The 26200-nt window shown below is 46.9% G+C and overlaps 2 protein-coding genes across 2 annotated transcripts; both read left to right on the top strand.

Annotated features, from left to right (window-relative positions):
- Positions 1-1580: 1580 nt before the first annotated feature.
- On the top strand, positions 1581-3248 carry LOC128736548 (integumentary mucin C.1-like; the record flags this gene model as incomplete). Its single annotated transcript, XM_053831033.1, has 2 exons — positions 1581-2384; positions 2892-3248. Coding segments are annotated over 2 exons (1161 nt in total), but the record flags the coding sequence as incomplete, so codon positions are not given.
- Positions 3249-3515: 267 nt separating this feature from the next.
- Positions 3516-26092, top strand: LOC128736547 (mucin-22-like; the record flags this gene model as incomplete). Its single annotated transcript, XM_053831032.1, has 23 exons — positions 3516-4289; positions 7386-8981; positions 13945-14371; positions 14960-15127; positions 15464-15757; positions 15884-16177; positions 16571-16846; positions 17369-17476; positions 17576-17851; positions 18104-18313; positions 19070-19237; positions 19280-19785; positions 22289-22589; positions 22632-22841; positions 22926-23051; positions 23094-23219; positions 23262-23429; positions 23493-23681; positions 23745-23849; positions 24333-24437; positions 24480-24647; positions 24984-25445; positions 25761-26092. Coding segments are annotated over 23 exons (7389 nt in total), but the record flags the coding sequence as incomplete, so codon positions are not given.
- Between the last annotated feature and the right edge of the window lie 108 nt (positions 26093-26200).

Below are 26200 nucleotides of genomic sequence, written 5' to 3'. Positions count from 1 at the left end.
AAGGAACTACGACTACAACTGAAGCTACAACCACGACGACAGAGGAACCGTCCACCACCACAACCGAAGGAACTACGACTACAACTGAAGCTACAACCACGACGACAGAAGAACCGTCCACCACCACAACCGAAGGAACTACGACTACAACTGAAGCTACAACCACGACGACAGAGGAACCGTCCACCACCACAACCGAAGGAACTACGACTACAACTGAAGCTACAACCACGACGACAGAAGAACCGTCCACCACCACAACCGAAGGAACTACGACTACAACTGAAGCTACAACCACGACGACAGAGGAACCGTCCACCACCACTACCGAAGGAACTACGACTACAACTGAAGCTACAACCACGACGACAGAAGAACCGTCCACCACCACAACCGAAGGAACTACTACAACTGAAGCTACAACCACGACGACAGAGGAACCATCCACCACCACTACCGAAGGAACTACGACTACAACTGAAGCTACAACCACGACGACAGAGGAACCGTCCACCACCACAACCGAAGGAACTACGACTACAACTGAAGCTACAACCACGACGACAGAGGAACCGTCCACCACCACAACCGAAGGAACTACGACTACAACTGAAGCTACAACCACGACGACAGAGGAACCGTCCACCACCACAACCGAAGGAACTACGACTACAACTGAAGCTACAACCACGACGACAGAGGAACCGTCCACCACCACAACCGAAGGAACTACGACTACAACTGAAGCTACAACCACGACGACAGAAGAACCGTCCACCACCACAACCGAAGGAACTACGACTACAACCACGACGACAGAGGAACCGTCCACCACCACAACCGAAGGAACTACGACTACAACTGAAGCTACAACCACGACGACAGAAGAACCGTCCACCACCACTACCGAAGGAACTACGACTACAACTGAAGCTACAACCACGACGACAGAAGAACCGTCCACCACCACAACCGAAGGAACTACGACTACAACTGAAGCTACAACCACGACGACAGAAGAACCGTCCACCACCACAACCGAACGAACTACGACTACAACTGAAGCTACAACCACGACGACAGAGGAACCGTCCACCACCACTACCGAAGGAACTACGACTACAACTGAAGCTACAACCACGACGACAGAAGAACCGTCCACCACCACAACCGAAGGAACTACGACTACAACTGAAGCTACAACCACGACGACAGAGGAACCGTCCACCACCACAACCGAAGGAACTACGACTACAACTGAAGCTACAACCACGACGACAGAAGAACCGTCCACCACCACAACCGAAGGAACTACGACTACAACTGAAGCTACAACCACGACGACAGAGGAACCATCCACCACCACTACCGAAGGAACTACGACTACAACTGAAGCTACAACCACGACGACAGAGGAACCGTCCACCACCACAACCGAAGGAACTACGACTACAACTGAAGCTACAACCACGACGACAGAAGAACCGTCCACCACCACAACCGAAGGAACTACGACTACAACTGAAGCTACAACCACGACGACAGAGGAACCATCCACCACCACTACCGAAGGAACTACGACTACAACTGAAGCTACAACCACGACGACAGAGGAACCGTCCACCACCACAACCGAAGGAACTACGACTACAACTGAAGCTACAACCACGACGACAGAGGAACCGTCCACCACCACAACCGAAGGAACTACGACTACAACTGAAGCTACAACCACGACGACAGAGGAACCATCCACCACCACTACCGAAGGAACTACGACTACAACTGAAGCTACAACCACGACGACAGAGGAACCGTCCACCACCACAACCGAAGGAACTACGACTACAACTGAAGCTACAACCACGACGACAGAGGAACCGTCCACCACCACAACCGAAGGAACTACGACTACAACTGAAGCTACAACCACGACGACAGAGGAACCGTCCACCACCACAACCGAAGGAACTACGACTACAACTGAAGCTACAACCACGACGACAGAAGAACCGTCCACCACCACAACCGAAGGAACTACGACTACAACTGAAGCTACAACTACGACGACAGAGGAACCATCCACCACCACTACCGAAGGAACTACGACTACAACTGAAGCTACAACCACGACGACAGAGGAACCGTCCACCACCACAACCGAAGGAACTACGACTACAACTGAAGCTACAACCACGACGACAGAGGAACCGTCCACCACCACAACCGAAGGAACTACTACAACTGAAGCTACAACCACGACGACAGAGGAACCATCCACCACCACTACCGAAGGAACTACGACTACAACTGAAGCTACAACCACGACGACAGAGGAACCGTCCACCACCACAACCGAAGGAACTACGACTACAACTGAAGCTACAACCACGACGACAGAGGAACCGTCCACCACCACAACCGAAGGAACTACGACTACAACTGAAGCTACAACCACGACGACAGAAGAACCGTCCACCACCACAACCGAAGGAACTACTACAACTGAAGCTACAACCACGACGACAGAGGAACCGTCCACCACCACAACCGAAGGAACTACGACTACAACTGAAGCTACAACCACGACGACAGAGGAACCGTCCACCACCACAACCGAAGGAACTACGACTACAACTGAAGCTACAACCACGACGACAGAGGAACCGTCCACCACCACAACCGAAGGAACTACTACAACTGAAGCTACAACCACGACGACAGAGGAACCGTCCACCACCACAACCGAAGGAACTACGACTACAACTGAAGCTACAACCACGACGACAGAGGAACCGTCCACCACCACAACCGAAGGAACTACGACTACAACTGAAGCTACAACCACGACGACAGAAGAACCGTCCACCACCACAACCGAAGGAACTACTACAACTGAAGCTACAACCACGACGACAGAGGAACCATCCACCACCACTACCGAAGGAACTACGACTACAACTGAAGCTACAACCACGACGACAGAGGAACCGTCCACCACCACAACCGAAGGAACTACGACTACAACTGAAGCTACAACCACGACGACAGAGGAACCGTCCACCACCACAACCGAAGGAACTACGACTACAACTGAAGCTACAACCACGACGACAGAGGAACCGTCCACCACCACAACCGAAGGAACTACGACTACAACTGAAGCTACAACCACGACGACAGAGGAACCGTCCACCACCACAACCGAAGGAACTACGACTACAACTGAAGCTACAACCACGACGACAGAAGAACCGTCCACCACCACAACCGAAGGAACTACGACTACAACTGAAGCTACAACCACGACGACAGAGGAACCGTCCACCACCACAACCGAAGGAACTACGACTACAACTGAAGCTACAACCACGACGACAGAAGAACCGTCCACCACCACTACCGAAGGAACTACGACTACAACTGAAGCTACAACCACGACGACAGAAGAACCGTCCACCACCACAACCGAAGGAACTACGACTACAACTGAAGCTACAACCACGACGACAGAAGAACCGTCCACCACCACAACCGAACGAACTACGACTACAACTGAAGCTACAACCACGACGACAGAGGAACCGTCCACCACCACTACCGAAGGAACTACGACTACAACTGAAGCTACAACCACGACGACAGAGGAACCGTCCACCACCACAACCGAAGGAACTACAACTACAACTGAAGCTACAACCACGACGACAGAGGAACCATCCACCACCACTACCGAAGGAACTACGACTACAACTGAAGCTACAACCACGACAACAGAGGAACCGTCCACCACCACAACCGAAGGAACTACGACTACAACTGAAGCTACAACCACGACGACAGAGGAACCGTCCACCACCACAACCGAAGGAACTACGACTACAACTGAAGCTACAACCACGACGACAGAGGAACCGTCCACCACCACAACCGAAGGAACTACGACTACAACTGAAGCTACAACCACGACGACAGAGGAACCGTCCACCACCACAACCGAAGGAACTACGACTACAACTGAAGCTACAACCACGACGACAGAAGAACCGTCCACCACCACAACCGAAGGAACTACTACAACTGAAGCTACAACCACGACGACAGAGGAACCATCCACCACCACTACCGAAGGAACTACGACTACAACTGAAGCTACAACCACGACGACAGAGGAACCGTCCACCACCACAACCGAAGGAACTACGACTACAACTGAAGCTACAACCACGACGACAGAGGAACCGTCCACCACCACAACCGAAGGAACTACGACTACAACTGAAGCTACAACCACGACGACAGAGGAACCGTCCACCACCACAACCGAAGGAACTACGACTACAACTGAAGCTACAACCACGACGACAGAGGAACCGTCCACCACCACAACCGAAGGAACTACGACTACAACTGAAGCTACAACCACGACGACAGAAGAACCGTCCACCACCACAACCGAAGGAACTACGACTACAACTGAAGCTACAACCACGACGACAGAGGAACCGTCCACCACCACAACCGAAGGAACTACGACTACAACTGAAGCTACAACCACGACGACAGAAGAACCGTCCACCACCACAACCGAAGGAACTACGACTACAACTGAAGCTACAACCACGACGACAGAGGAACCGTCCACCACCACTACCGAAGGAACTACGACTACAACTGAAGCTACAACCACGACGACAGAAGAACCGTCCACCACCACAACCGAAGGAACTACTACAACTGAAGCTACAACCACGACGACAGAGGAACCATCCACCACCACTACCGAAGGAACTACGACTACAACTGAAGCTACAACCACGACGACAGAGGAACCGTCCACCACCACAACCGAAGGAACTACGACTACAACTGAAGCTACAACCACGACGACAGAGGAACCGTCCACCACCACAACCGAAGGAACTACGACTACAACTGAAGCTACAACCACGACGACAGAGGAACCGTCCACCACCACAACCGAAGGAACTACGACTACAACTGAAGCTACAACCACGACGACAGAGGAACCGTCCACCACCACAACCGAAGGAACTACGACTACAACTGAAGCTACAACCACGACGACAGAAGAACCGTCCACCACCACAACCGAAGGAACTACGACTACAACTGAAGCTACAACCACGACGACAGAGGAACCGTCCACCACCACAACCGAAGGAACTACGACTACAACTGAAGCTACAACCACGACGACAGAAGAACCGTCCACCACCACTACCGAAGGAACTACGACTACAACTGAAGCTACAACCACGACGACAGAAGAACCGTCCACCACCACAACCGAAGGAACTACGACTACAACTGAAGCTACAACCACGACGACAGAAGAACCGTCCACCACCACAACCGAACGAACTACGACTACAACTGAAGCTACAACCACGACGACAGAGGAACCGTCCACCACCACTACCGAAGGAACTACGACTACAACTGAAGCTACAACCACGACGACAGAGGAACCGTCCACCACCACAACCGAAGGAACTACAACTACAACTGAAGCTACAACCACGACGACAGAGGAACCGTCCACCACCACTACCGAAGGAACTACGACTACAACTGAAGCTACAACCACGACGACAGAGGAACCGTCCACCACCACAACCGAAGGAACTACGACTACAACTGAAGCTACAACCACGACGACAGAAGAACCGTCCACCACCACTACCGAAGGAACTACGACTACAACTGAAGCTACAACCACGACGACAGAGGAACCGTCCACCACCACTACCGAAGGAACTACGACTACAACTGAAGCTACAACCACGACGACAGAAGAACCGTCCACCACCACAACCGAAGGAACTACGACTACAACTGAAGCTACAACCACGACGACAGAAGAACCGTCCACCACCACTACCGAAGGAACTACGACTACAACTGAAGCTACAACCACGACGACAGAGGAACCGTCCACCACCTCAACCGAAGGAACTACGACTACAACTGAAGCTACAACCACGACGACAGAAGAACCGTCCACCACCACTACCGAAGGAACTACGACTACAACTGAAGCTACAACCACGACGACAGAAGAACCGTCCACCACCACAACCGAAGGAACTACGACTACAACTGAAGCTACAACCACGACGACAGAAGAATCGTCCACCACCACAACCGAAGGAACTACGACTACAACTGAAGCTACAACCACGACGACAGAGGAACCGTCCACCACCACTACCGAAGGAACTACGACTACAACTGAAGCTACAACCACGACGACAGAGGAACCGTCCACCACCACTACCGAAGGAACTACAACTACAACTGAAGCTACAACCACGACGACAGAGGAACCGTCCACCACCACAACCGAAGGAACTACGACTACAACTGAAGCTACAACCACGATGACAGAAGAACCGTCCACCACCACAACCGAAGGAACTACGACTACAACTGAAGCTACAACCACGACGACAGAGGAACCGTCCACCACCACTACCGAAGGAACTACGACTACAACTGAAGCTACAACCACGACGACAGAGGAACCGTCCACCACCACTACCGAAGGAACTACAACTACAACTGAAGCTACAACCACGACGACAGAGGAACCGTCCACCACCACAACCGAAGGAACTACGACTACAACTGAAGCTACAACCACGATGACAGAAGAACCGTCCACCACCACAACCGAAGGAACTACGACTACAACTGAAGCTACAACCACGACGACAGAGGAACCGTCCACCACCACTACCGAAGCAACTACGACTACAACTGAAGCTACAACAACGACGACAGAGGTACCGTCCACCACCACTACCGAAGGAACTACGACTACAACTGAAGCTACAACCACGACGACAGAGGAACCGTCCACCACCACAACCGAAGGAACTACGACTACAACTGAAGCTACAACCACGACGACAGAGGAACCGTCCACCACCACTACCGAAGGAACTACGACTACAACTGAAGCTACAACAACGACGACAGAGGTACCGTCCACCACCACTACCGAAGGAACTACGACTACAACTGAAGCTACAACCACGACGACAGAGGAACCGTCCACCACCACAACCGAAGGAACTACGACTACAACTGAAGCTACAACCACGACGACAGAAGAACCGTCCACCACCACAACCGAAGGAACTACGACTACAACTGAAGCTACAACCACGACGACAGAAGAACCGTCCACCACCACAACCGAAGGAACTACGACTACAACTGAAGCTACAACCACGACGACAGAAGAACCGTCCACCACCACAACCGAAGGAACTACGACTACAACTGAAGCTACAACCACGACGACAGAAGAACCGTCCACCACCACAACCGAAGGAACTACGACTACAACTGAAGCTACAACCACGACGACAGAAGAACCGTCCACCACCACTACCGAAGGAACTACGACTACAACTGAAGCTACAACCACGACGACAGAAGAACCGTCCACCACCACAACCGAAGGAACTACGACTACAACTGAAGCTACAACCACGACGACAGAGGAACCGTCCACCACCACAACCGAAGGAACTACGACTACAACTGAAGCTACAACCACGACGACAGAGGAGCCGTCCACCACCACTACCGAAGGAACTACGACTACAACTGAAGCTACAACCACGACGACAGAGGAACCGTCCACCACCACAACCGAAGGAACTACGACTACAACTGAAGCTACAACCACGACGACAGAAGAACCGTCCACCACCACTACCGAAGGAACTACGACTACAACTGAAGCTACAACCACGACGACAGAAGAACCGTCCACCACCACAACCGAAGGAACTACGACTACAACTGAAGCTACAACCACGACGACAGAAGAACCGTCCACCACCACAACCGAAGGAACTACGACTACAACTGAAGCTACAACCACGACGACAGAGGAACCGTCCACCACCACTACCGAAGGAACTACGACTACAACTGAAGCTACAACCACGACGACAGAGGAACCGTCCACCACAACCGAAGGAACTACGACTACAACTGAAGCTACAACCACGACGACAGAGGAACCGTCCACCACCACTACCGAAGGAACTACGACTACAACTGAAGCTACAACCACGACGACAGAGGAACCGTCCACCACCTCAACCGAAGGAACTACGACTACAGCTGAAGCTACAACCACGACGACAGAAGAACCGTCCACCACCACAACCGAAGGAACTACGACTACAACTGAAGCTACAACCACGACGACAGAAGAACCGTCCACCACCACAACCGAAGGAACTACGACTACAACTGAAGCTACAACCACGACGACAGAGGAACCGTCCACCACCACTACCGAAGGAACTACGACTACAACTGAAGCTACAACCACGACGACAGAGGAACCGTCCACCACCACTACCGAAGGAACTACGACTACAACTGAAGCTACAACCACGACGACAGAGGAACCGTCCACCACCTCAACCGAAGGAACTACGACTACAACTGAAGCTACAACCACGACGACAGAAGAACCGTCCACCACCACAACCGAAGGAACTACGACTACAACTGAAGCTACAACCACGACGACAGAAGAACCGTCCACCACCACAACCGAAGGAACTACGACTACAACTGAAGCTACAACCACGACGACAGAAGAACCGTCCACCACCACAACCGAAGGAACTACGACTACAACTGAAGCTACAACCACGACGACAGAGGAACCGTCCACCACCACAACCGAAGGAACTACGACTACAACTGAAGCTACAACCACGACGACAGAAGAACCGTCCACCACCACAACCGAAGGAACTACGACTACAACTGAAGCTACAACCACGACGACAGAGGAACCGTCCACCACCACTACCGAAAGAACTACGACTACAACTGAAGCTACAACCACGACGACAGAGGAACCGTCCACCACCACTACCGAAGGAACTACGACTACAACTGAAGCTACAACCACGACGACAGAGGAACCGTCCACCACCTCAACCGAAGGAACTACGACTACAACTGAAGCTACAACCACGACGACAGAGGAACCGTCCACCACCACAACCGAAGGAACTACGACTTCAACTGAAGCTACAACCACGACGACAGAAGAACCGTCCACCACCACAACCGAAGGAACTACGACTACAACTGAAGCTCCAACCACGACGACAGAAGAACCGTCCACCACCACAACCGAAGGAACTACGACTACAACTGAAGCTACAACCACGACGACAGAGGAACCGTCCACCACCACAACCGAAGGAACTACGACTACAACTGAAGCTCCAACCACGACGACAGAAGAACCGTCCACCACCACAACCGAAGGAACTACGACTACAACTGAAGCTCCAACCACGACGACAGAAGAACCGTCCACCACCACTACCGAAGGAACTACGACTACAACTGAAGCTACAACCACGACGACAGAGGAACCGTCCACCACCTCAACCGAAGGAACTACGACTACAACTGAAGCTTCAACCACGACGACAGAGGAACCGTCCACCACCACAACCGAAGGAACTACGACTACAACTGAAGCTACAACCACGACGACAGAGGAACCGTCCACCACCACAACCGAAGGAACTACGACTACAACTGAAGCTACAACCACGACGACAGAGGAACCGTCCACCACCACAACCGAAGGAACTACGACTACAACTGAAGCTACAACCACGACGACAGAGGAACCGTCCACCACCACAACCGAAGGAACTACGACTACAACTGAAGCTACAACCACGACGACAGAGGAACCATCCGCCACCACAACCGAAGGAACTACGACTACAACTGAAGCTACAACCACGACGACAGAGGAACCGTCCACCACCACAACCGAAGGAACTACGACTACAACTGAAGCTACAACCACGACGACAGAGGAACCGTCCACCACCACAACCGAAGGAACTACGACTACAACTGAAGCTACAACCACGACGACAGAGGAACCGTCCACCACCACTACCGAAGGAACTACGACTACAACTGAAGCTACAACCACGACGACAGAGGAACCGTCCACCACCACAACCGAAGGAACTACGACTACAACTGAAGCTACAACCACGACGACAGAAGAACCGTCCACCACCACAACCGAAGGAACTACGACTACAACTGAAGCTACAACCACGACGACAGAGGAACCGTCCACCACCACTACCGAAGGAACTACGACTACAACTGAAGCTACAACCACGACGACAGAGGAACCGTCCACCACCACAACCGAAGGAACTACGACTACAACTGAAGCTACAACCACGACGACAGAGGAGCCGTCCACCACCACTACCGAAGGAACTACGACTACAACTGAAGCTACAACCACGACGACAGAGGAACCGTCCACCACCACAACCGAAGGAACTACGACTACAACTGAAGCTACAACCACGGCGACAGAAGAACCGTCCACCACCACAACCGAAGGAACTACGACTACAATTGAAGCTACAACCACGACGACAGAAGAACCGTCCACCACCACAACCGAAGGAACTACGACTACAACTGAAGCTACAACCACGACGACAGAGGAACCGTCCACCACCACAACCGAAGGAACTACGACTACAACTGAAGCTACAACCACGACGACAGAGGAACCGTCCACCACCACAACCGAAGGAACTACGACTACAACTGAAGCTACAACCACGACGACAGAGGAACCGTCCACCACCACTACCGAAGGAACTACGACTACAGCTGAAGCTACAACCACGACGACAGAAGAACCGTCCACCACCACAACCGAAGGAACTACGACTACAACTGAAGCTACAACCACGACGACAGAGGAACCGTCCACCACCACAACCGAAGGAACTACGACTACAACTGAAGCTACAACCACGACGACAGAGGAACCGTCCACCACCACTACCGAAGGAACTACGACTACAACTGAAGCTACAACCACGACGACAGAGGAACCGTCCACCACCACAACCGAAGGAACTACGACTACAACTGAAGCTACAACCACGACGACAGAAGAACCGTCCACCACCACTACCGAAGGAACTACGACTACAACTGAAGCTACAACCACGGCGACAGAGGAACCGTCCACCCCCACAACCGAAGGAACTACGACTACAATTGAAGCTACAACCACGACGACAGAAGAACCGTCCACCACCACTACCGAAGGAACTACGACTACAACTGAAGCTACAACCACGACGACAGAAGAACCGTCCACCACCACAACCGAAGGAACTACGACTACAACTGAAGCTACAACCACGACGACAGAAGAACCGTCCACCACCACAACCGAAGGAACTACGACTACAACTGAAGCTACAACCACGACGACAGAAGAACCGTCCACCACCACAACCGAAGGAACTACGACTACAACTGAAGCTACAACCACGACGACAGAAGAACCGTCCACCACCACTACCGAAGCAACTACTGGTGCTTTTGCTAAAAGAATAACTATGTTACGAGAACCTATACCGCTAGCTAGGCTTTCCGTACTGAATAGAAGGATAAATCAAAATCAGCAAAAGACGCGTAAGTTTAAGAAGCCTTTACGAGTATCATCAAAGTTTAACATTACAAAGAAACGCGTTTAAGTACGCCGCATCGCGAAAACTTGCCTATGAAGACGTCGCAAACAATCATAGTTATGAACATTTTAAAAGGGGGTTCACAAAATTGGCATCCATGGATTAACGTATGATATTCTGTGGGTCTGCGTTTCTGATGTGTCGTTTTGATACAGCTTGCAAGCTGTAAAAAATGTCAAAATCTGTTTTTATTACTTAGTAGCTTATGACTCTGTGACGGGTTGATTGCCTCTCACTATGTGATAAATAAAGGAAACAAATTAGTAGCATATCACATAGAATTATCGGATACACATATAAAGCTCTATACAATATTATAGTAATATCTTTAGCATGTTTAAATTTTTGGTTATTAAGAAGTTGTCTGTATTTGGAAGTTCTATGCATACTTCATTAGGTATACATATTAAACAATTAAAATACTGATGATTGCTTGACAACATAAATGGTAGGATAAACTATTCTTAGAAAATGGAATACAATAAAAAAAATCGAAAATTTAAGCCCAGATTCAATTAACAACACACGAGAAAAAATGCTTACAGACGACTCAAAATCCTGTTTTACATGCATTTGAAAGAGCAAATCAATTCGCGTTGAGGGTAATAGTGTTACTTTTCACTTTCCAAGGTCCTACGCGTTTATGACGGAACCATAAAAGCTGTCATTGGACCCATGAAGAGCTCAACTCTGTCAACGTGAATGGCGAATTCTGTGATATTGATTAATTTGATCGAATATTCACGTTTAATATTGGCCCCATAAGCGGCCGGTTGAGCTCGCTGGTGGCAAAACAAGATTTTAGCACCCGAGTTTTGCTACCTATGTTATAATTATGTATTATATATGCAAATGCCCAATCGCGAAAAGTACCGTAAGTTTTCCCCATTCCTGTTTCAGATTCGAACGATCCTCAGCAACAGTTAGTTATGCAAATAAATACATATAAACTATTTCATTTCCTTACATGGTCGGTCAAAATATTCAAACTGTGGAATTATTCGAAGCTCCTAGGTATCTGTATTCTATTTTATAGATTGATTCGAAACTTTTAATCGCTACTGTTCGCTAGTGAACATGGGATTCGACCTATTTTGTGTTCTTTTTGATTTTCCGAGATGGGTCAAGCTGTCGTATATTCGAATTTATAAAACTCTCTGATCAATAGTCTACACTTTTCAGTGCAGTAGAAAGTCTCATAGGTACCGTTTGGGCGAAATGTCCTTCAGAATTAGATTCGGTATCAGCTGGCTGGTAGTGCTGTTAGGGACGGTATCGTTTGTGAGCGCTGTAGGCGTCGGTTATCCCGATTACCAGCTTCTGGAGTTTGGAACATATAATGCAGCTGATTATATCTGTTTTCACAAGATAATTTTACCGAATAAATCAAGCCCGAAAAGGATGACTTTTGATAATGTGAGTGAATCAAAATTTAATCGGGCTGTTCGTTGTTGAGCGAGACTACTAAAGTTGGGATTAATGTCAGGATATGTTGAGTTTTCATCATAGATACAGATTAATCGTTTTAAAGTTAAATTGCTAATTTGAAATTTATCGCTCAGATTTGCTATAAAGTAAAGTGCATTAGTGAAAGTGACATAATCTGTGGCGTGAAATCTAAACATGAAGTTTCGTTTTTCAGCAACTCGTAAATTCGTGGTTATGTGTGGTAGATTAATAGTTATTACGAATTAGTAAAGATATTTATTTAAGTGTGGTATTCGGCTGCCTGAACTATAACATACGGGATAAGAATTAGTAAATTATAATCCTTGTTGTTTTTCATAATGCATTTTTAATCGTTTTCGCTATGTAGCATGTTAACCCTTAACCCTTAACATGCTACTGCCGCTGGACGGATTCTGCGTCAACTCGACCAGTGATAGGCAGCATCCTTTCAAAATTCAAAAATTCAAAACAGAACAATGAGGGTGTATGTCTGATTAACGAATATAATTTCAAATTCTATTATCGTAAAGATTATATAGTATCTTTTAAAAATGTAAGGCTTTCGGCTAGTATTCCAAATTACTAATAAATTATAATTATTATAAATATATTTCTGTATTTGCATATAATAAGGTGCATGCATGACATTTTTAAAATGTCAATTTTGTGAAACACTAAATTAATATAGACAGAAACTGAGCGACGAAAATCGTTCGAAAAAATTTTAAATCGAGTATTCTTTAGACACAAAACTTTAAAATGAAATAATATTTGTTAACAAAGCTCAAACTATCGCGAAATATTACAAGAGATTCAAAAACAAACAAAAACAGTAATTATCTACAGCCACACACGTTTCACTATTATCTTTCTCCCGCAGCCCACCGGAATGCCAATCACATACATAAAAATTCAACTAAAACCGCAGAAACATTTGGCGGGTATACAAGCTGAAATAGTAAGCGGAGGAATTGGTGCACCTTCCGTCGTGCTGTCGATCAATGCCTCGTTGAGAAAGTACCACTTCTTCACGAATGTTATCGTTGACATGATGTGCTCCCCACCCGCATCAACTGCAACGACAACAACAGAACAACCGTCCACCACAACTACCGAGGCAACTACGACTACTACCGAAGGTTCAACAACAACTACAGAAGGATCTACGACTACTACTGAAGGTTCCACCACAACCACAGAAGGATCAACGACTACTACTGAAGGTTCCACCACAACAACCGAGGGATCAACGACTACAACTGAAGGTTCAACCACAACAACCGAGGGATCGACGACTACTACTGAAGGTTCAACCACAACTACTGAGGGATCTACGACTACAACTGAAAGTTCAACCACAACTACTGAGGGATCCACGACTACAACTGAGGGTTCAACCACAACAACCGAGGGATCCACGACTACAACTGAAGGTTCAACCACAACCACAGAAGGATCCACGACGACTACTGAAGGTTCAACCACAACTACTGAGGGATCTACGACTACTACTGAAGGTTCAACCACAACCACAGAAGGATCCACGACTACTACTGAAGGTTCCACCACAACCACAGAAGGATCCACGACTACAACTGAAGGTTCAACTACAACCACAGAAGGATCCACGACGACTACTGAAGGTTCAACCACAACTACAGAAGGATCCACGACTACAACTGAAGGTTCAACCACAACAACCGAGGGATCGACGACGACTACTGAAGGTTCAACCACAACCACTGAGGGATCTACGACTACAACTGAAGGTTCAACCACAACTACAGAAGGATCCACGACTACAACTGAAGGTTCAACCACAACCACAGAAGGATCCACGACGACTACTGAAGGTTCAACCACAACTACAGAAGGATCCACGACTACAACTGAAGGTTCAACCACAACTACTGAGGCATCCACGACTACAACTGAGGGTTCAACCACAACAACCGAGGGATCCACGACTACAACTGAAGGTTCAACTACAACCACAGAAGGATCCACGACTACAACTGAAGGTTCAACCACAACTACCGAAGGCTCGACAACTACTACTGAAGGTTCAACCACAACTACTGAGGGATCTACGACTACAACTGAGGGTTCAACCACAACAACCGAGGGATCCACGACTACAACTGAAGGTTCAACCACAACCACAGAAGGATCCACGACGACTACTGAAGGTTCAACCACAACTACTGAGGGATCTACGATTACTACTGAAGGTTCAACCACAACCACAGAAGGATCCACGACTACTACTGAAGGTTCCACCACAACCACAGAAGGATCCACGACTACAACTGAAGGTTCAACCACAACCACAGAAGGATCCACGACTACTACTGAAGGTTCAACCACAACTACAGAAGGATCCACGACTACAACTGAAGGTTCAACCACAACAACCGAGGGATCGACGACTACTACTGAAGGTTCAACCACAACCACTGAGGGATCTACGACTACAACTGAAGGTTCAACCACAACTACAGAAGGATCCTCGACTACAACTGAAGGTTCAACCACAACAACCGAGGGATCAACGACTACAACTGAAGGTTCAACCACAACAACCGAGGGATCGACGACTACTACTGAAGGTTCAACCACAACCACAGAGGGATCCACGACTACAACTGAAGGTTCAACCACAACAACCGAGGGATCGACGACTACTACTGAAGGTTCAACCACAACTACTGAGGGATCTACGACTACTACTGAAGGTTCAACCACAACCACAGAAGGATCCACGACGACTACTGAAGGTTCAACCACAACTACAGAAGGATCCACGACTACAACTGAAGGTTCAACCACAACTACTGAGGGATCCACGACTACAACTGAGGGTTCAACGACAACAACCGAGGGATCAACCACTACAACTGAAGGTTCAACCACAACAACCGAGGGATCGACGACTACTACTGAAGGTTCAACCACAACCACAGAGGGATCCACGACTACAACTGAAGGTTCAACCACAACAACCGAGGGATCGACGACTACTACTGAAGGTTCAACCACAACTACTGAGGGATCTACGACTACTACTGAAGGTTCAGCCACAACCACAGAAGGATCCACGACGACTACTGAAGGTTCAACCACAACCACAGAAGGATCCACGACTACAACTGAAGGTTCAACCACAACTACTGAGGGATCTACGACTACTACTGAAGGTTCAACCACAACTACCGAGGGATCCACGACGACTACTGAAGGTTCAACTACAACCACAGAAGGATCCACGACTACAACTGAAGGTTCAACCACAACAACCGAGGGATCGACGACTACTACTGAAGGTTCAACCACAACTACTGAGGGATCTACGACTACAACTGAAGGTTCAACCACAACTACTGAGGGATTTACGACTACAACTGAAGGTTCAACCACAACTACAGAAGGATCCACGACTACAACTGAAGGTTCAACCACAACAACCGAGGGATCTACGACTACTGAAGGTTCAACCACAACCACAGAAGGATCCACGACTACTACTGGTGGTTCAACCACAACCACAGAAGGATCCACGACTACTACTGAAGGTTCAACCACAACTACCGAGGGATCTACGACGACTACTGAAGGTTCAACTACAACTACTGAGGGATCTACGACTACTACTGGTGGTTCAACCACAACCACAGAAGGATCCACGACTACTACTGAAGGTTCAACCACAACTACCGAGGGATCTACGACGACTACTGAAGGTTCAACTACAACTACTGAGGGATCTACGACTACTACTGAAGGTTCAACCACAACTACAGAAGGATCCACGACTACAACTGAAGGTTCCACCACAACAACCGAGGGATCGACAACTACTACTGAAGGTTCAACCACAACTACTGAGGGATCTACGACTACAACTGAAGGTTCAACCACAACCACAGAAGGATCCACGACTACTACTGAAGGTTCCACCACAACTACTGAGGGATCTACGACTACAACTGAAGGTTCAACCACAACTACAGAAGGATCCACGACTACAACTGAAGGTTCAACCACAACAACCGAGGGATCAACGACTACAACTGAAGGTTCAACCACAACAACCGAGGGATCGACAACTACTACTGAAGGTTCAACCACAACTACTGAGGGATCTACGACTACAACTGAAGGTTCAACCACAACCACAGAAGGATCCACGACTACTACTGAAGGTTCCACCACAACTACTGAGGGATCTACGACTACAACTGAAGGTTCAACCACAACTACTGAGGGATCTACGACTACAACTGAAGATTCAACCACAACCACAGAAGGATCCACGACTACTACTGAAGGTTCCACCACAACTACTGAGGGATCTACGACTACAACTGAAGGTTCAACCACAACTACTGAGGGATTTACGACTACAACTGAAGGTTCAACCACAACTACAGAAGGATCCACGACTACAACTGAAGGTTCAACCACAACAACCGAGGGATCTACGACTACTGAAGGTTCAACCACAACCACAGAAGGATCCACGACTACTACTGGTGGTTCAACCACAACCACAGAAGGATCCACGACTACTACTGAAGGTTCCACCACAACTACCGAGGGATCTACGACGACTACTGAAGGTTCAACTACAACTACTGAGGGATCTACGACTACTACTGGTGGTTCAACCACAACCACAGAAGGATCCACGACTACTACTGAAGGTTCAACCACAACTACCGAGGGATCTACGACGACTACTGAAGGTTCAACTACAACTACTGAGGGATCTACGACTACTACTGAAGGTTCAACCACAACTACAGAAGGATCCACGACTACAACTGAAGGTTCAACCACAACAACCGAGGGATCGACAACTACTACTGAAGGTTCAACCACAACTACTGAGGGATCTACGACTACAACTGAAGGTTCAACCACAACCACAGAAGGATCCACGACTACTACTGAAGGTTCCACCACAACTACTGAGGGATCTACGACTACAACTGAAGGTTCAACCACAACTACAGAAGGATCCACGACTACAACTGAAGGTTCAACCACAACAACCGAGGGATCAACGACTACAACTGAAGGTTCAACCACAACAACCGAGGGATCGACAACTACTACTGAAGGTTCAACCACAACTGCTGAGGGATCTACGACTACAACTGAAGGTTCAACCACAACCACAGAAGGATCCACGACTACTACTGAAGGTTCCACCACAACTACTGAGGGATCTACGACTACAACTGAAGGTTCAACCACAACTACTGAGGGATCTACGACTACAACTGAAGGTTCAACCACAACCACAGAAGGATCCACGACTACAACTGAAGGTTCAACCACAACTACTGAGGGATCTACGACTACAACTGAAGGTTCAACCACAACTACTGAGGGATCTACGACTACAACTGAAGGTTCAACCACAACCACAGAAGGATCCACGACTACTACTGAAGGTTCCACCACAACTACTGAGGGATCTACGACTACAACTGAAGGTTCAACCACAACTACTGAGGGATCTACGACTACAACTGAAGGTTCAACCACAACCACAGAAGGATCCACGACTACAACTGAAGGTTCAACCACAACTACTGAGGGATCTACGACTACAACTGAAGGTTCCACCACAACTACTGAGGGATCTACGACTACAACTGAAGGTTCAACCACAACTACTGAGGGATCTACGACTACAACTGAAGGTTCAACTACAACCACAGAAGGATCGACGACTACAACTGAAGGTTCAACCACAACTACTGAGGGATCTACGACGACTACTGAAGGTTCAACCACAACCACAGAAGGATCCACGACTACAACTGAAGGTTCAACCACAACTACTGAGGGATCTACGACTACAACTGAAGGTTCAACCACAACTACTGAGGGATCTACGACTACAACTGAAGGTTCAACTACAACCACAGAAGGATCTACGACTACAACTGAAGGTTCAACCACAACTACAGAAGGATCCACGACTACAACTGAAGGTTCAACCACAACAACCGAGGGATCAACGACTACAACTGGTGGTTCAACCACAACAACCGAGGGATCGACGACTACTACTGAAGGTTCCACCACAACTACTGAGAGATCTACGACTACTACTGAAGGTTCAACCACAACTACTGAGGGATCCACGACTACAACTGAAGGTTCAACCACAACTACAGAAGGATCCACGACTACAACTGAAGGTTCAACCACAACAACCGAGGGATCAACGACTACAACTGAAGGTTCAACCACAACAACCGAGGGATCGACGACTACTACTGAAGGTTCAACCACAACAACCGAGGGATCTACGACGACTACTGAAAGTTCAACCACAACAACCGAGGGATCGACGACTACAACTGAAGGTTCAACCACAACTACCGAGGGATCTACTACTGAAGGTACGACGTCGACGACCGAAGAAGGCTCCACCTCGTCTACTGAAGCAACGACGACTACTACTGAAGGTACGACGTCGACGACCGAAGAAGGCTCCACCTCGTCTACTGAGGCAACGACGACTACTACTGAAGTTACGACGTCGACGACCGAAGAAGTTTCCACCTCGTCTACTGAGGCAACTACGACAACTACTGAAGCTACGACCACGACGACAGAAGAACCGTCAACCACAACTACCGGTGGTTTCGTTATTAGGAGGTCCAAGCTACGGAAACCTAAACCGGCGGTTAAGCTTCCTACGGTAAATAAAAGCAGTCGAAATCGGCAGAAGCCACGTAAGTTTAAGAAACCTTCGCGTGCTTCTTCTAAATTGAAGAATAGAACCAAACGTGTTTGAGCAAGCGGTACTTGTTAAATATTTTTGTTGTTTTCGAGAGAAAAGATCATTCCAAAAATTATGTGAAATAGTTAATATCAGACTTAGGCATGAAAAATAGATTCACAATCTAAAGGTGCTCATAGTTTAGCGTATTATAACCGTGTTAGAGTGTTTCATATGTGTCGTTATGATAGTGTATGCAAATTAGGAAAACAGAGTATCAAAATTCCTAATTCTAATCTAATAGCTGATCATGCTTCAGAAACAATGATACCCTATTTTAATATTATTTATTTATCTGGTTATTAAGGAGTTGTCTTTATTTGGAAATTTCATGCATACTTTATTAGGTATGGTACTAATTAAACAGTTAAAATACTGATGATTGCTTGATAACTCAAATGGTGAGATAAACTACTTTTAAGAAAATTTGCGTTTTAATAAAATATACGAAAAGATAAACCTAGATTCTTTTATTGGCATTGTTGGCAGAATATAGGTTTTATTTTGTCAATTGCAAATCATGAAAGAAAGGATATTCTGGGATTTTTAAATAATACGAGTTTTGTTATTTTAGCAAATCGCTGTAGCTTGCTAGTGTGAAAAAATGCTGACGAACGGCTCTGAAACTTGTTCTCCAAACGTTTCAAGAATAATAAATCCACTCGCTTTGACGCCGTTAATATTACTTTCCACTTTCCGAGGTCCTACTCGTTTATGAATGAACCATAAAAGCTGCTATTGGAAACACGAAGAGCTCAACTCTGTCATCGCGAATAGTGCATCAACTCGATTAAAAATTCATGTTTAATATGGGCCTAGAAAGCAAGCTGCCGAGTCCACATGGGGCGTCAAAAATTAGTCTAATCTAAATGCCAAATTCAAAGCAGGATTGTAAAGCTCGGGCTCTGCTACCTATGTATAATTAGGAATTATATATGCCAATGCCCAATCGCGAAAAGTACCGTAAGTTTTTCTCATTCCTGTTTCAGCTTCGAACGATCCTCAAAAACAGCTAGTTATGCAAATAAATACATATAAACTTTTTCATTTCCTTACTTGGTCGGTCAATATATGGAAACTATGGAACTGTTGGAGGCAATTATCGGAATTCTACTTTAGGTATTGGTTCAAAACTTTTGATCGCTCCTATTCGCCAGCTAGCGAACATAGGATACGACCTACTTTATTTCTTTGTAATTTTCCGAGATGGGCCAAAGCTGTCGTATATTCGAATTTATAAAACTCTCTGATCAATAGTCTACACTTTTCAGTGCAGTAGAAAGTCTCATAGGTACCGTTTGGGCGAAATGTCCTTCAGAATTAGATTCGGTATCAGCTGGCTGGTAGTGCTGTTAGGGACGGTATCGTTTGTGAGCGCTGTAGGCGTCGGTTATCCCGATTACCAGCTTCTGGAGTTTGGAACATATAATGCAGCTGATTATATCTGTTTTCACAAGATAATTTTACCGAATAAATCAAGCCCAAAAAGGATGACTTTTGATAATGTGAGTGAATCGAAAATTAATCGGGCTGTTCGTTGATAAGCGAGACTATTAAAGTTGGGATTAATGTCAGGATATGTTGAGTTTTCATCATAGATACAGATTAATCGTTTTAAAGTTAAATTTTTTTGGAGCAAAAGTCAATTGCTAATTTGAAATTTATTGCTCAGATTTGCTATAAAGTAAAGTGCATTAGTGAAAGTGGCATAATCTGTGGTGTGGAATCTAAACATGAACTTTCGTTTTTCAGCAACTCGTAAATTCGTGGTTATGTGTGGTAGCTTAATAGTTATTACAAATTAGTAAAGATATTTATTTAAGTGTGATATTCGGCTGCCTGAACTCCAACATACAGGATTAGAATTAGTAAATTATAATCCTTGTTGTTTTTCATAATGCAGTTTTAATCGCTTTCGCTATGTAGCATGTTAACCCTTAACATGCTACTGCCGCTGGACGGCTTCTGCGTCAACTCGACCAGTGATAGGCAGCATCCTTTCAAAATTCAAAACAGAACAATGTGGATGTATGTCTGATTAACGAATATAATTTCAAATTTCCTACATACAAAATGCTATTATCGTAAAGATTATATAGTATCTTTTAAAAATGTAAGGCTTTCGGTTAAATTATAATTGTTATAAACATATTTCTGTGTTTGCATTTTGCATATAATAAGGTGCATGCACGGCATTTTTAAAATGTCAATTTTGTGAAACACTAAATTAATATAGACAGAAACTGAGCGACGAAAATCCCTCGCAAAATATCTGAAATCGATTATTCTTTAGGCATAAAATTTTAAAATGAAATAATATTTATTAGCAAAGCTCAAACTATCGCGAAATATTGCAAGAGATTCAAAAACAAACAAAAACAGTAATTATCTACACCCACACACTATTATCTTTCTCCCGCAGCCCACCGGAATGCCAATCACATACATTAAAATTCAATTAAAACCGCAGAAACATTTGGCGGGTATACAAGCTGAAATAGTAAGCGGAGGAATTGGTGCACCTTCCGTCGTGCTGTCGATTAATGCCTCGTTGAGAAAGTACCACTTCTTCACGAATGTCATCGTTGACATGATGTGCTCCCCACCCGCATCAACTGCAACAACAACAACAGAACAACCGTCCACCACAACTACCGAGGCAACTACAACTACTACCGAAGGTTCAACAACAACTACAGAAGGATCTACGACTACTACTGAAGGTTCAACCACAACTACAGAAGGATCCACGACTACAACTGAAGGTTCAACCACAACTACTGAAGGATCCACGACGACTACTGAAGGTTCAACCACAACTACCGAGGGATCTACGACTACTACTGAGGGTTCAACGACAACTACTGAGGGATCTACGACTACTACTGAAGGTTCAACCACAACTACAGAAGGATCTACGACGACTACTGAAGGTTCAACCACAACTACAGAAGGATCTACGACGACTACTGAAGGTTCAACCACAACTACAGAAGGATCCACGACTACTACTGAAGGTTCAACCACAACTACAGAAGGATCCACGACTACAACTGAAGGTTCAACCACAACTACTGAAGGATCTACGACGACTACTGAAGGTTCAACCACAACTACAGAAGGATCTACGACGACTACTGAAGGTTCAACCACAACTACCGAAGGATCCACGACGACTACTGAAGGTTCAACCACAACTACAGAAGGATCCACGACTACAACTGAAGGCTCAACGACAACTACTGAGGGATCTACGACTACAACTGAAGGTTCAACTACAACTACCGAGGGATCTACGACGACTACTGAAGGTTCAACCACAACTACAGAAGGATCTACGACTACTACTGAAGGTTCAACCACAACTACAGAAGGATCCACGACTACAACTGAAGGCTCAACGACAACTACTGAGGGATCTACGACTACAACTGAAGGTTCAACTACAACTACCGAGGGATCTACGACGACTACTGAAGGTTCAACCACAACTACAGAAGGATCTACGACGACTACTGAAGGTTCAACCACAACTACAGAAGGATCTACGACGACTACTGAAGGTTCAACCACAACTACAGAAGGATCCACGACTACAACTGAAGGTTCAACCACAACTACAGAAGGATCCACGACTACAACTGAAGGCTCAACGACAACTACTGAGGGATCTACGACTACAACTGAAGGTTCAACTACAACTACCGAGGGATCTACGACGACAACTGAAGGTTCAACCACAACTACAGAAGGATCTACGACGACTACTGAAGGTTCAACCACAACTACTGCAGGATCTACGACGACTACTGAAGGTTCAACCACAACTACAGAAGGATCCACGACTACAACTGAAGGTTCAACCACAACTACAGAAGGATCCACGACTACAACTGAAGGCTCAACGACAACTACTGAGGGATCTACGACTACAACTGAAGGTACAACTACAACTACCGAGGGATCTACGACTACTACTGAAGGTTCAACCACAACTACAGAAGGATCCACGACTACAACTGAAGGTTCAACCACAACTACTGAAGGATCTACGACGACTACTGAAGGTTCAACCACAACTACCGAAGGATCTACGACTACTACTGAAGGTTCAACCACAACTACCGAAGGATCCACGACTACTACTGAAGGTTCAACCACGACTACTGAGGGATCTACGACTACTACTGAAGGTTCAACCACAACTACAGAAGGATCTACGACGACTACTGAAGGTTCAACCACAACTACTGAAGGATCCACGACTACTACTGAAGGTTCAACCACAACCACAGAAGGATCCACGACGACTACTGAAGGTTCAACCACAACTACTGAGGGATCTACGACTACTACTGAAGGTTCCACCACAACTACAGAAGGATCCACGACTACAACTGAAGGTTCAACCACAACTACAGAAGGATCCACGACTACAACTGAAGGCTCAACCACAACTACAGAAGGATCCACGACTACAACTGAAGGCTCAACGACAACTACTGAGGGATCTACGACTACAACTGAAGGTTCCACCACAACCACAGAAGGATCCACGACTACAACTGAAGGTTCAACCACAACTACTGAGGGATCTACGACTACTACTGAAGGTTCAACTACAACTACCGAAGGATCCACGACTACTACTGAAGGTTCAACCACAACTACCGAAGGATCTACGACGACTACTGAAGGTTCAACCACAACTACAGAAGGATCCACGACGACTACTGAAGGTTCAACCACAACTACCGAAGGATCTACGACGACTACTGAAGGTTCAACCACAACTACTGAAGGATCCACGACTACTACTGAAGGTTCAACCACAACTACCGAAGGATCCACGACTACTACTAAAGGTTCAACCACAACTACCGAAGGATCTACGACGACTACTGAAGGTTCAACCACAACTACAGAAGGATCTACGACGACTACTGAAGGTTCAACCACAACTACAGAAGGATCCACGACTACTACTGAAGGTTCAACCACAACTACAGAAGGATCCACGACTACAACTGAGGGCTCAACGACAACTACTGAAGGATCTACGACGACTACTGAAGGTTCAACCACAACTACCGAAGGATCCACGACTACTACTGAAGGTTCAACCACAACTACCGAAGGATCTACGACGACTACTGAAGGTTCAACCACAACTACTGCAGGATCCACGACTACAACAGAAGGTTCAACTACAACTACCGAGGGATCGACGACTACTACTGAAGGTTCAACCACAACTACTGAAGGATCTACGACGACTACTGAAGGTTCAACCACAACTACCGAAGTATCCACGACTACTACTGAAGGTTCAACCACGACTACTGAGGGATCTACGACTACTACTGAAGGTTCAACGACAACTACTGAGGGATCTACGACTACAACTGAAGGCTCAACGACGACTACTGAGGGATCTACGACTACAACTGAAGGTTCAACCACAACTACCGAAGGATCTACGACGACTACTGAAGGTTCAACCACAACTACAGAAGGATCTACGACGACTACTGAAGGTTCAACCACAACTACAGAAGGATCTACGACGACTACTGAAGGTTCAACCACAACTACTGAAGGATCCACGACTACTACTGAAGGTTCAACCACAACTACAGAAGGATCCACGACTACAACTGAGGGCTCAACGACAACTACTGAAGGATCTACGACGACTACTGAAGGTTCAACCACAACTACTGAGGGATCTACGACTACTACTGAAGGTTCAACCACAACTACCGAAGGATCCACGACTACTACTGAAGGTTCAACCACAACTACCGAAGGATCTACGACGACTACTGAAGGTTCAACCACAACTACAGAAGGATCCACGACTACCAGTGAAGGTTCAACCACAACTACTGAAGGATCTACGACGACTACTGAAGGTTCAACCACAACTACCGAGGGATCTACGACTACAACTGAAGGTTCAACCACGACTACAGAAGGTTCTACGACTACTACTGAAGGCTCAACTACAACTACCGAGGGATCTACAACTACTACTGAAGGTTCAACCACAACCACCGAGGGATCGACGACTACAACTGAAGGTTCAACCACGACTACAGAAGGCTCAACCACAACTACCGAGGGATCTACGACGACTACTGAAGGTTCATCTACAACTACCGAGGGCTCTACCACAGGACAGTCGACAACAACCACTGAAGAATCTACGACCTACGAAGGATGAGTTCAGAACTGTGCTGTTTTTGAATATCATAAATGATTTGATTGTTTCGCTCACTTTGTTGGGAAGTCCAACGACTGTGCGAAATGATCAGTTTTGACACTTAATCAG

The sequence above is a fragment of the Sabethes cyaneus genome, chromosome 2 (genome assembly GCF_943734655.1).
Source record: "Sabethes cyaneus chromosome 2, idSabCyanKW18_F2, whole genome shotgun sequence".
Taxonomy (NCBI): Eukaryota; Metazoa; Arthropoda; class Insecta; order Diptera; family Culicidae; genus Sabethes; species Sabethes cyaneus.
The sequence above is the reverse complement of the archived record's forward strand: the minus strand, read 5'-3'. Positions and strand labels throughout refer to the sequence as shown.